General features: G+C 60.8%; 2 protein-coding genes across 2 annotated transcripts; both read right to left on the reverse strand.

Moving 5' to 3' along the window:
- Positions 1–44: 44 nt before the first annotated feature.
- On the reverse strand, positions 45–1,057 carry RNF224 (ring finger protein 224). The gene has a single exon (XM_027778262.2). The coding sequence runs from the start codon at positions 1,032–1,034 to the stop codon at positions 393–395; it is 642 nt and encodes a 213-aa protein (XP_027634063.2). The 5' UTR covers positions 1,035–1,057; the 3' UTR covers positions 45–392.
- Positions 1,058–5,487: 4,430 nt separating this feature from the next.
- Positions 5,488–8,297, reverse strand: CYSRT1 (cysteine rich tail 1). The gene is made up of 2 exons (XM_055793913.1): positions 7,830–8,297; positions 5,488–7,231 (listed from the first exon to the last, which is right to left on the reverse strand). The coding sequence occupies exons 1-2, from the start codon at positions 8,165–8,167 to the stop codon at positions 6,781–6,783; spliced, it is 789 nt and encodes a 262-aa protein (XP_055649888.1). The 5' UTR covers positions 8,168–8,297; the 3' UTR covers positions 5,488–6,780.
- Positions 8,298–12,500: the final 4,203 nt, after the last annotated feature.

The following is a 12,500-nucleotide window of genomic DNA, read 5'->3' on the forward strand; positions in this document are numbered from 1 at the left end:
CATTGTTGCGGTGTGCCAGGTCCCTGTGGCTGCTGCCTGGGGGATGCTTGGTGGAAGTGTCCCTGCTGTGGATCCACACTCATGGAGAAGTAGGGCATGAGCTAGCCCTGGGCCAAGGACCAGGGAACATCCTTGATGGCTGGACCAAATTTCTGAGTTGTCAGAGGGGCAGGTGGGCATAATGAGGGGGCAGGGGCATCTTCATCCCCGCTGTTGCACTCCAGATCCCAGCAGGATGGACAACAAGCCCTGAGCAAGCTGAAGTCCTTTCCAGGCTGCCAACACAGCCACAGCACCACTGTCCACACATAGGTCTGAGGCATGGTGCAGGGTCCCCAGAAATGGTCCCAGACTGCACCCCAGAAGCTCTGCCAGCAGCCCCATCCTTGTGCTCAGCTCTCAAAGGCTGCCATCATCCCACAGCACAGGCACGGCCGGCAGCAGCCACGCTGGGGGAACAGCGCCGGAGGCACCGTGTCTTGGCACAGCCCCACTGGCTGCTGAGTAACCACCTTCTCTTTGCATGAGCCCTTGGTGGCTGAGTCAGGCTGGGACCTGCTGGCCACCCGGGGATGCTCCTTGTCAGCCTTGACAGCAAGGAAGGTGGCCAGGTCAAGGTCGAGTGTGGCAACGCCGCCACGCGGCATGGGTGTATTTTGGCGGCACTGTGGGCAAGGGATCCAGCGCTGCTCGTTGGCAACAGTGTCGAGGCGTTTCAGGCAGTCTTGGCAGAAGGTATGGCCGCAGTAGAGCCGGCGCGGCAGCCGGCCACACAGGTCGTAGGAGGAGTAACAGATGATGCACTCAAACCGCTGGCTGCCCCGGCTCGGCGTGCATGAGTGTGCCTTGACACATGGCCCTGTGTCCTCTGCCCAGGGGCTGCCACCAGCCTGGGACATGCTGGGGAGGGGAGGGTGAAAGGAGACATCAGCCCCGTGGCTGGAGAGGGTGTCCAGGTGTGGGATGCCACCTCCGAGAGCATCCGATGTGAGAGAGATGGAGACCAGTCCCATGTGATGGCTTTCCAGGGGCATCAGGCTGCCCAGCACCCCTGCCCGCTGCCTGCCTGCCCCGTGGCCAGCCCTGCCTGGAAGAGCAGGACCCTGCCACTGCAGTGGGTCCTCCCTGCATCCATGGGGAATGCGTTTTCTCTGGTGCCACGCTGAATCCCTCCTGGGAGCTCCGCCAGCCCATTGGGAATAAGGGTCTGGGTTAGTGGGGAACATGGGGTGGGCAGGAGTATGTTGGCTGGGTGGGCTGGGCAGCAGCCACAGCCCTGCCCCTCACCAGCTCTGGGCTCTGCCAGGCCACCGTGGCATGGCTGTCAGCAGCACGGGATGGGCATGCAGGCTCATGGGGAGAAGCTGAGGGGTCCAGCCCCATCTCAAGTGGGGACTGGTATCCACAAGCATATTTGCAAACCCCTCCCAGAGGCCACCAAGACCCCGCTCCCTCTCTATGGGTGACCTCAGGCATTTTGGTGTACATGGGTGGCCCTCTGCTCCCCTCCTCCCAGTTCCCCCATCCCTACCTGTTCCGAGATCTCCCCCAGGGCCTCAGAGGAGGTGGCAGAATGGCTGTGCTGTCCCAGGGAGCTGCAGCTGTCCCGTGGGGAGCATTGGGGGCCCAAGTCACCAGCAGCTCCCCAGCCGGGTCCCAGCAGCTGCTGGTGGCAGTGGTAGTGGGAATGGGCTCACCTTTCAGGGACAGGCACGCTATCGGATCTGCTGCCAGGAAGCCAAGCCTGGGAGATTGGGTTACAAGCACCCGGATAACAAAGACCTCTGAAATCTAAGCCCCAGGAGCAGTCATTAATGGTCCATCTCTGCTTTATTAGCAGAAGAAATCATCCCTGTGAAGCCAAGGAACTCTGGGCTTCACCGTGGCGGAGAGGGCTTGGACATTGGCTGTACCTGGGCAGCAGTGGTGGAGTCTTCCACATCCTCAGCCACACCCCCTAGCCAAGAACATCTGGGCAGATGTTGGCCAGCGGTGACACCTTATCGCACTCCAGCCCACACATCCCTGGGTGGTCCAGGCTGTGGGGACGGCTGCAACGCGAGCAGGAGGGCTCAGCAAGGCTCAAGGCAGTGGTAGGGTTGGGGCTGGCACAGGGACAGCAAGGCTCCAGCCTGGTCCAAGCTGTCAGTGCCCATGTGTGGGGTGGAGGTCCTCATCTGCTGCCTGGGGGTGACCGCTGCCACAGACACAGCCTTGACCTGCCCCTGCTCTTCCAGCTGGAGCTGCAGGCTGTCACGGTAGGGGCCGAGTTACCCCGGGCTCTGCTCAGGTATAATCATGCTCATCACCAGACTGGGGAGAACCCAGCACCCCTCGGTGATACCTGCAAGGTTCTTGACAATGCATGACCCTGGGGAGGTGACAACACCAGAGTGGTGGCAGACTCAATCCCTGCAGCTGCCAGCCCCTTGCACAGCCCGTGGTCCAGCACCAGTGCCGCAGGCTCTGCACAGAGGGTGATCCCAGCAGGGGCAGATTTAAAACAGGGAGTGCAGTAGGGGGACATATCCCGAACCCAAAGTTCCTGGAGGAGAAAAACACATCCTGGAGCCAGGGCAGGACTGCCAGGACACTCAGCAGCATTTCTGCGTGGGAGCAGGAGAGGGCAGCAGCTCCTGCTCCAGGCAGGAGCAGGCAGCAATGCAGGCAGGGAGAAAGGCAGCTCTGGCCTGTGCTGGCTGCTTACTAAACATTTCAGCAGCCCTCAGGCCACGTTTCCAGCACTCTTCTGGAGCAAGAATTGAGGGTTTTGGAAACCAGGGGACTCCCAGGGCCACCAAGCTCCACAGAAACACTCTACCCCTTGATGCTGGTGCTTGGGAGCAAGGCAGCAAAGCCAGCCGCACAGCTCCTGCCGGGGCACAGTGGCCATATCCTGACACAGGATCCTGATACGCCCTCTGCCACAGGTTTTTCCAGGCAGTGTACATGGGGTGACTGTGCCCATGGGCCCTCAGGTGAGGGGATGGCACCCCATGGCAGGGTTTTGCTCTCCCCTTGCCAGGCTGGCAGCAGGCAAGGGATGGCAGGGTGGCCAGCTTGGGATGGGGCTGTGCTGGGGACCTCGGTTTTGGCCAAACACACTGACCAAGGTGTAGGCAAGGGTCATGTGCCCTGGGTAGATGAGGAACCAGCTGTGTGGGATTCCCGCTGTGCCCTGGCATCTCAGGGTACCACCCTGCATGCCTGCGGGGTGGGTGGCAGCACCCTGGATGACAGCAGCCAGGGCAGAGCTGGTGCCTGGATGGGCACAGCGTGTTCCCTCCAGGGCTGTGTGCCCAGGGATATGCAGGCAACTGGATGCCTGGAGATGTCCAGGCATGCCCCAAAGCTGGCAAGAAGCCATTCTCCCACCCAAAGCATGGTGGTGGTCTGGCACACCTGCCACACAGGGAGGTATGGAGCAGGCAGACATCAGTCCCTTTGGGCCATAGGAAGCTCTGCCCAAAAAGACTATATGGGTGAGAGGGATGAGCTTGGCTCCGTGCACAACGGGGGTACCACTGGCACTGCCCAGGGGCAGTCACTCTGCCTCAGCTGCCTCTCCTTGCAGAAATGTGCAAACACACACGCATGCACCTTCTTCCTACCTCACTCCACTCCCTGCCCATCCCCTGCCCATCAGCCCTCATGTTGCCCTCCCACATGCCAGCACAGCTGCGTCCTGTTGATGCCTTGTGCCCAGCTGCCCTTGGCCACTTCTGCCTATTGCAATCAAGCCCCTGGTGTGGGGCTGTGCACTCCGGTGCACCCGCCCTGCAACCCACAGGCAGGTCTTGGGGGGGGGGGGGGGGGAGCCCTTGGTGACATGGGCTGTGCATCCACCAAGCCGTGCAGGGTGACAGCAAGGGGCACGCTGCCCGAAACCAGCTTTTAGCCCCAGCTGGGCTCCATGACCCCTGCTGAAACACTTGAATCCAGCCCCACAGGAAAGGTGTATCTGCAATCACCAGCAAGTGGCATGGGCAAGAAATGTCTTTTCCTGTTCCGAGGAGTCATCTCTGAGAGCTGCAGGGACCTTCGGCACAGCAGGGCAGGGAGCGGCACCTTCAGGGGCGTGCGAAGGTCTGATCTAGACGAGCCAGGGCCATGCATCACCACCCACACTCCACATGCAGGAGGTGGCAATCACCCACCACAACCCTCCACACCCTGAGCACCTTTCAAAGGTGAAACACACCCAGGGAGCACCCACGGGACCCTGCACACAGCTGCTTGTGTCACCAAGAACCCTGTCAAGGTCTGGAGCAGCATCTTGTGCCCTCCCCTGCTCACACCCCCGGCTTTCCTGCTGCCTCCAGCTTAATCATTGCCTGGGTGTCTGGCAGGCAGCGCTCTGCCCAGCCTCTACCGCCTTGTTTGCTGTTGCCCCAAGGTTAGGCAGGGCAAAGAGCAGCGGTGACACACGGCACTGCCAGCAGATGCTGCACCCTGCCAATGCCCTGCCCAGGCCAGACCAGCACATCCCTTGCCCCTCACCCCCCGTGAGCTCCCCTGCCAGCCCCACAGCTCTGCCGAAGGCACCACACACCCCTCAGGAACAGTCTTCCCTCTCCAAACAGTGTTTGTCCCCACAGAGCACGTCAGACCCCCCGGGGCACTGGGTTTCTGCCAAGCCAACATGGTGATGCCACGTCCCTGCCCAGCCGTGCGGTGGGTGGGCTCTGTGTCAGGGCAGGGCTGGCGTCGCAGCCATGAAAGCAAACAAGGGGTGGATCTGCCCGTCCCCATGCCAGCACTGCCTGCAGTCCAGGCAAGGCAAACAACAGTGCTCCTTGTGCAGGGCAGGCAGCATGGTGCTGTGTCCCTGCCAACCTCCTGCAAGCGGCACACACCCCCGGCCACACATCGGCATGGGACCTGGGCCAGGCGGAGGAGCTGGGGTAGGGGGGGTGGTAAACTGGCAGGGCTCTGCCCTGCACCTCTGCCAAACCACTGCCACCCCAGCCAAGAGGCACCCAGCTGCGGTGGGATTTCAAGGGCCGTGGGCTTCCAGGCAGTGGTGGGCTTCCAGAAATGGTGGGCTCCAAGTGCTGGACTCCCCAGTGCTTGTGGGCTCCCAGTGGGTCACAGCCAGCTGGGGCAGTGCCACAGAGCCCACCCAGCTGGCCCAGCCAGGAACCTACCCCTTTCCCAGCCCCCCTGCACACCACCCAAAGCTGGACTCTTTTTCCAAAAGACAGGACAGTCATCCTGCTTGGCAGGGTCAGGCTGAGCATCGGCCAGCATTCCCAGGCAGGCAGGAGCAGGCTGTACTGGGAACGCCTGTGCGAGGGGAGCGTTGGGCCCAAGCTGGCAGCAGGCAGCAGTGAGCTGAAGAGCTCAACGTGCCACGGCTGCTGCCTCAAGTCAGCAGTGCAACAGTTAAGCCTGGTTTTGAGGGGAGACAGAGGGCTGTGTGCCTCCTGCACTGCCCTTACACAAACCACAGGGATAAGCAAGAAGTAACATGGGAATCCGGGAAAGCCCACGATGGAGGGAAGAGGCATACCTTGGCAGGGGAGCAGAAGGCTTTAATTTTATTTGCAGCACCTTGAAGTCATCTGCTAACACAGGCACTCTTTCCAGGCCCCTGCCCTGCAGACCAGGCAGTTCCTGCAGTAGCTGCGGTGCTTACGCAGCCAGCACGGCTGCCCGTGGGACGCCAACACAACGGCAGGCTTGTTCCAGCTCGGCGACGCCAGCCCCAGCCAAAAACCTAGCCTGGAGCCACCCCAGCACGCTGTGAAGAGGCCAGCAGGCTCCTCACTCACCTTCCTCAATGCCCAGGGGGTTGCAGAAGGCGAATGATGGGGATCTGCATCCCAGACAGGGTGCCCCAGTGCTATCCCACCGCTGGAGCTGGGCCAGCCCTCCACACTGGACCTGGCCCCAGCGCAGTGTGGAGCCCCACGCCAGGATGTGGCTGGGGTGAGGGGCTGTGCCCAGCACCCTGCAAGGTACACACTGGCAGGAGCAACCAGATGGGGCCAGGGGTTTCCTGCCGCTGGGATGTTAACACCCACCCATACCCATGCTGTGCCTTCAGGTGCTGCCCTGGAGTGCTGCCCAGCACTCTGCCAAGCTTTGTCTGTCCTTTCTGTCTCCTTCCCTCTGTCCCATGGGCAGTGTGGCCAGGAGGAGTGGTACCTAGCTGGAGCCTGGCGCAGAGTGCTGCAGCATCCTCATGATGCCATGCATCGGGGGACCACTCAGTTCTGGGGAGGTGGGTTCCCATCCCAGCTGGGGGCATGTCCCTGGCTCCTCTCCACCGCTCCAAGACAGTGCTGATGATGCCCCCTGCCACACACACAGGGCTGCCATCATCCAAACCTATCCTCTGGCAGACGGGCAATGCCTGGATGTTCCCCAGAGTCAGAGGCTTTCCAGCAAGGGCAGACTGGCAGAGTCAGTGTACAGGATTGCAGGCTCAGAGTGTTGCCCTGTCCCCAGTGTAGGCACTTCTCGGTGGCATCTGCATTGGCACACATCATCCTCAAGGCTCCTGGGCTTCAGCAGGGCAGGGAGGACCTGTCCTTCTCTCCCACACCCCACCCTGCGCTCTCAGGACCTGGCAGGGGCCCATCACTGGTGTATCTGGCTGCAAAGCTCACGGGTGAAAAGCAACAGCAAAGTCCAACCAGTGCCACCTCCCAGCTGCCGGCTCTGCTGGGTGCTGGGGCAGCTCTCCGGGGTGCCCAGGCCAGGCAGCCATGTCCCCACAGGTGGCCCCTGGCCCCATCTCATGGTCAGCATGCCCTGTGGGTGCAGTGAGGGCCCTTAGGAGACAACACAGCAGCACTTTCTGCAGCAGGGGTGGCACTTGCAGCAGCTGCATTCCTCACTGGCCCCGCATTCCCCACTGGCCTCCTGCTCCTGGCCCTTGGGTGGCTTGTCCAGAGCAACAGTGTAGAAGGAGTTGGGTGATTCCTTGTTGAGCATCCTCAGGCTGGCATAGGGGTTGTAGGGATGGGACCAGGACTTTTCTGTGGAAATGGTCGGGCTGTTCCAGCTGCCAGTGGAGTCTGCCTGCTCCTCCACGCTGTAGGTGGGCACAGCTGCAGGGTTGGCAATGACAATGGGCTCGTCCTTCAGGTAGTGAGTGATGAAGCTTTGCTGGAACTGGTCCCGTGGGATGTTGACGCTGGCATAGGGGTTTTCCAGACTGACGCCACGATCCATGTCCTTGCGCCTTGTCAGCATGCGCGGCCTGGCTGGCATTGCCCACCTCCTGTGAGACAGACAGCCTTAACCTGTGGTGTGGGGGGTGTCAGTGCTGGAGTCGTCCTCACAGCATGGGGAAGGGACCCCCCGCAGCCCCCACTGGTTTGGAGCAGGGTGCAGAGCTGTGGTCCCCCCTCCCTCCCAGTCCAAAGGCATTGTGCCATGCCATCCATACACTTTGGCCGTGTGTCCCTTACAGCAGAACCACCAGAAGCGGGTGACACCCTAGAAGGGAGACATGGGGGTAGGCAGGGTGATGGGGGGCGGGGGGTGGGGGGGGTGGGGTGTCCTGGGTGGGAGACAGGGTGCAGGTACGGCAGTGGGGTAGGAGCTTCTGGGGAGAGACTGGTCTCAGAGGTGGCAGGCAGGCACTGAGGAAAGGAGGGGGGGGGAAAGGGGGTGCAGAGGGAGGACGGAACAGGACAGGGGCAGTAGGGAGAGGGGCAGGGGACGGGCAGGCGTGGGGAAGGGGAATCGGGTCGGGAAGGGGAATCGGGTCGGGGGGGCAGGAGAAGAGAGCCAGCAGGGCGCGGGGCGGGCCGGGCAGGCAGAGCGGCAAGGGAAGGGGCAGGGGGAGCGGGCGGGGGGTCGCTGCCGGCACTCACCGACCGCACGGCTCCGGCCGGCTGCGGGGCCGCTCTGCCGCCGGCTGCGCTTCCTCCTGCACCGACCGCCTCGCCCCGCCCCGGCACCGACGGCACCGCACCGCCCCGGCACCCACCGCACCGCCCCGGCATCGGCACCGGACCCACCGCACCGCCCCAGCACCGGCACCCACCTGCACTGGCCACTGGCGCTGGTCAGGGGGCACAAGGAACTCGCAGCAGTACCAGGCACCGGGCAGGGGGGCACTGGGCACAAGGAACTGGGCACCAGTATCAGCCAGGGGAAGCACTGGGCACAAGGAACTGGGCACCAGCACCAGGCAGGGGGGCACTGGCATCAGCACTGTACACGGATGCTGGGCACTGCACCAGCACTGGACAGAGGCACTGGGCACTTGATGGGCAAAGGGCACAGAGCAATGGGAACTGAGCACTGAACAGAGGTACTGGGCACCTGGAAAAGCCACCAGTTCCAGCCACTGGCACCAGGTAGTGGATAGCAGCACCAGCACAGGTATTGTGCACTGACACCAGTACCACACAGTGCTCCCCAGACACTACACAGCAGCCAGTGGTACCATGTGCTGTCACTACCACCACTAGGATGGGGCACTGACACCAGTGCAGGCACCAGCACCACGTGCCAGGCACCAGGCACTGAGCTCCAGCACTGGCAACATGCACTGGTACTGGGCAGCAGGCAGGGGTTGTGGGGTGGGGGCACCACATACCATGGGCCTGTAGGAAGCAGCAAACACCATGCACTGGGCAGAGGGCACTGAGCACCATGCACCCATCCTGAGCACTGGGCAGTGGACATCAGGCACCTGCACCCCCTGATGGTCCCCAGACCCACCTGCCAGGCTCTGCTTGCCCCCATGAACACCCAGGTCCCTGCAGCCCAGGTGCCCCTCACACCCTGCCTGGCTGTGCCCCACCTCTCCAGCTCTGACACCCCAAAACCAGGTCCCCACACAGCATCCTCATCCCTCCAGCTGATCCGTGAGCTCCCAGGCAGCTAGAGGGACGGGAACCAAGCGTGCTGGACCTCAGGGACATGGTGTGTGCTCACAATCAGGAGGATCCATGGTGGGATGTTGGCTGTGGTGTGGGCCTGTGCCCCCCCACAGAGCCTTTGTGAAGGGAAAAAGCTGCTTCCTTCTGGCTATTGCAACAGAAAACTACTTTTCTCACCTGCACTGAGGAACTGGGGCTGCACAGGCTGGCCAAATCCCACTGGCAGTGGTGCCCACCACTGCCCTGTCTGCCCAGCCTGGTGCCAGGTGAGTAGGGACACTGGGCTGGAGGCTGCACCCTTGGCACCCATGGAGCAAGCAGGAGAGCTCAGGCAGGTAATGGGACCCTACTCGTCCCTGGCAGCACTGTGTGTGATGGGGGACAGATGCTGGTGGGTGCTGAGCTGGCCAGGCTCCCAGTGGTCAGAGTGCCCTGCTACCAGCACCCCGCCTGCAAGCCCCAGTCTCCCCTGCCTGTCCTCTGTGGCTGATCCCTCCATCCTGAGGCTTGCAGCTCCCAAAGTTTGCCCTGTAAAGAGAGTGCCCTCCCAGGGGTGGAGGGAAGGGAAGAGGGAGGCCTGGGATTTATTTTTTTTTTTTTTCTTTTGAGAAACTGAGAGGTCAAACCCTCCTCTGACCAGATCTAGCATCAGGAAAAGGGCCCCATGCAGTTCTGTGCCTCAGTTTCCCCACTGAGGACAGAGTAGGGGTGCAGCAGAGCACGTGCTGTGCATAACCAGCACCACAGCACCCAGCTCTTGGGTTTTGAAAGCTGCAAAACATCTGCACAGACACCCCGGGGCCTCTCCTCTCCCACAGCATTGCCCGGAGGAGGGCCACCGGCAGCCTGTCCCTTCTCTGGGCCTCACTGCTGCCACGTTTTCCCATCTTGAGCTGTCTCCCCAGAGAAACACTCATATATTTTACTAAGAAAGCATAAAAAAAAAAAAAGAGGCAACATCCTCCCAGGTGTCCTGCTGTAACCCCAGCCCTGCCTGCCTGTGCACGACGTGTCCCTGCTCGCGCGGGGATGTCGCTGTGGCTCTCTCCAGCAGAGAGTTTCTCCTCCCAGCGCCTCAGGACTTGCTCATCTTGGCTTTTTGCCCCAGATTTCCAAGCTCAGCCCTGTTCATAAACGGCCCTGCTCACAGGGAGCTGCCAGGCTGCGAACCAGGCACAGCTCAGGGCTGGGGGAACCCCAAGACCCAGCCTCCTCCGCGCCTTCCCTCTCTCCCAAAAGAGCTCCAAGGTGAAGATCACTTCACCAGCACCTCTGAGCTTTATGGGGCGTCCCACACGCTGCTGCCCAGGGCTGTGGACCCTGCACAACGTCCCCAAGCAGGGTGTTAGCTTTAATCCAGAGTGCCTCCATCCCAGCTGATGTTCCTCCCCAGCATCTCGCCATGGCAGCTCCCATCTCGCAGGTGCCTCCTGGATGTCATTCCTCACAGGCTGCAGCTCTGGCTCTGCAGCAGCTGAGCTGGTTGCAGTCTCATCTCAGGAAAGCCCTTCAGCCTCCGTTGCTGTTCTCCTTTCCAGCTGTCAATTTCCTGATGACTAATTTGTTCTTGGGCCAACAGTGTTCTTGGGCCAATAGCTCCTTTCCTCCTGGCCACCAGCACAGCTGTGACATACCTGGAATCAGTCCCACACAGCACATGTACAGCACCACTGGCAGGGATTGGGTTAATCCAGGTCCTCTGGCAAGGAAAAGGAACAAGAGCAACTCTGTGGACCTTATAAGCTCCCTACCAGGTCAAGGCAGCCACAACGGCACCTGACATTTGGGCTTGCTGCCTAAAGGGAAGTTGTCCCCAAAGGCTGATGAATTCAGGGTCACAGCAGCATCCTCCCGCCCACCCCCCCCCCCAAAAAAAAAGGCTCACCAGCCTTGTGTCAGCCTCAGGGAGCTTCCACCCTCTTCTCCCACACTGTGGAAAAACTCTTGAGCACCAAGTCTGGGGAGGGCACTGTCACAGCACTACCCAAACTAGCCAGCTGCAACAAGGCTTTTACCATCCCATCCCAGGTCGCTTCCATAAGCAGTTCCCATGCCTGGCCCCAGCACAGCCACCAATGCCCCACAAGGTTTCAAAAGTCCATCTACTGTCAGTGCTGTTTCTCCACCCTCTTCAGACCAGCCCACCCTGCTTCTTGCTTCTGCTGCACCCAGATTCTTCCTTCTCCAGACTCCTTTTCCAGCCAGCCTCTCCTTACCTGCCCCCTGCTTCTCCCAGGGCTCTCCTACATCCAGGGCACTCTCTCCTCCCTCTATATCTTCCAGGTCTCTCTTAATCTAGAGCTCCTCTTCCTTACCCCTTAAAGCTATTTAACTCCTTAGCAGGAACCAGCCACAGCTGCACATCATCCACACCAGCCAACCCACCACCTCTGAAGCCAGCCCACAGCTGCACATTATCAATGTTAATTAACCTGCCTTCGTTCCTCTGTAATTCCTCTACAGGGCACTGCCACCAGGGCTGAGGTCCTGGGTTCTCCTCAGGTTTGTTCATCTGCCCGGGGGTATTTTGACCCAGCTGCAGGTGACACCTGTGGGAGCAGGGTCTCCAGTAGGTGTGGGTGGTCCATGGATGAAGTTATAGCTGAGTATTCTTCCTTCTGACAGATGCTGAGGAGATGAAGGAGGAGGTGGAGGCTCTGGCACATCAGGAGACCAGTGGAACACCCCCTCCCAGCCTGCTGGGGACCTCAGAAGTGACACGGAGAGCCCTTGTCCCAAAAGACCTTTGCAGCAGAGGCCCTATAAACACCCCAAGTGGAGGAAGGACTTTGTGCAGAACTCTCACCTGTGAACACACATGGGACAGTATCCCTACAAGTGTCCCACCCATGCAGACAGCTTTGGTGACACCTCCATCCTCATCAAGCACCAGTGCACTCTCCTGAGTGCCCATACCAGTGCTCTCAGTGTTCCCGTCAGCCTCAGGGCGACCTGCTGCTGTACCAGTGGCACACATGGGTGCTGTTGTTGGACAAGGGATGCATCCAGCCCCAGCCTCTGCAATGTGTGGGGCGGCTGGCATCACTGGGGTCTATCCTCCAGAAACAGAGCACCTAGGAAATGTGGGTTTGTCTGTAATGGGAGCTGGGGAGGGGGACACTCATGAGAGAGAGAAGTTGTCATCACATGTGGCCAGCAAATGCACTTGGGGAGGTTGAGATGCTGGGACCGGCTGCCCTGGCTGCCTTGGTTATGCCTCAGGAACTGATGCAGAGCATCACTGAGTCAGGCAGACCTGCATCCATGCGCCTCTGAGCCCCCGGGCACTGAGGATCCTCCTGTTGTCCCCTCAGATGGTCAGGATGGACAGCCCTGGCACCAGGCTGCACCCTGAGCAGGAGGTGCCTCAGGGCTCGCCAGTCCCTGCTGGTGGGGGACAATGGGCACCAGGCCCCCTCCCCAGGAGTCCTGCAGTCCCTGAAGATGGGGGTCCTTCAAATTCAGCATTGTTCCCCAGAAGGGAGATTCAGGGAGTGAAAGCCTAACTCTGCCCTTTTCAGCATTGAAAAGCATCATTCCCTGCTTCTTGTTCCCCCATCCTACCAGAGCCTCGGAGGAAAATCTGGGCACAGCAGAGTCGTTCAGTGTCTGTCCGGTGCAGGGGATCGCGCAGATCTGTGTCAGCGCAGCCCC

The sequence above is a fragment of the Falco peregrinus genome, chromosome 1 (genome assembly GCF_023634155.1).
Source record: "Falco peregrinus isolate bFalPer1 chromosome 1, bFalPer1.pri, whole genome shotgun sequence".
Taxonomy (NCBI): domain Eukaryota; kingdom Metazoa; phylum Chordata; class Aves; order Falconiformes; family Falconidae; genus Falco; species Falco peregrinus.

Excerpts from the sequence above, each read along its gene's own strand:
- RNF224 (XM_027778262.2), bottom strand. The coding sequence starts at position 1,034 with ATGCCCCTGGAAAGCCATCACATGGGACTGGTCTCCATCTCTCTCACA.
- CYSRT1 (XM_055793913.1), bottom strand. The coding sequence starts at position 8,167 with ATGCCAGTGCCCCCCTGCCTGGTGCTGGTGCCCAGTTCCTTGTGCCCA. Across the intron at positions 7,232-7,829 it reads CGGCCGGAGCCGTGCGGTCG|GAGGTGGGCAATGCCAGCCA; the intron begins GTGAGTGCCGGC and ends TCTGTCTCACAG.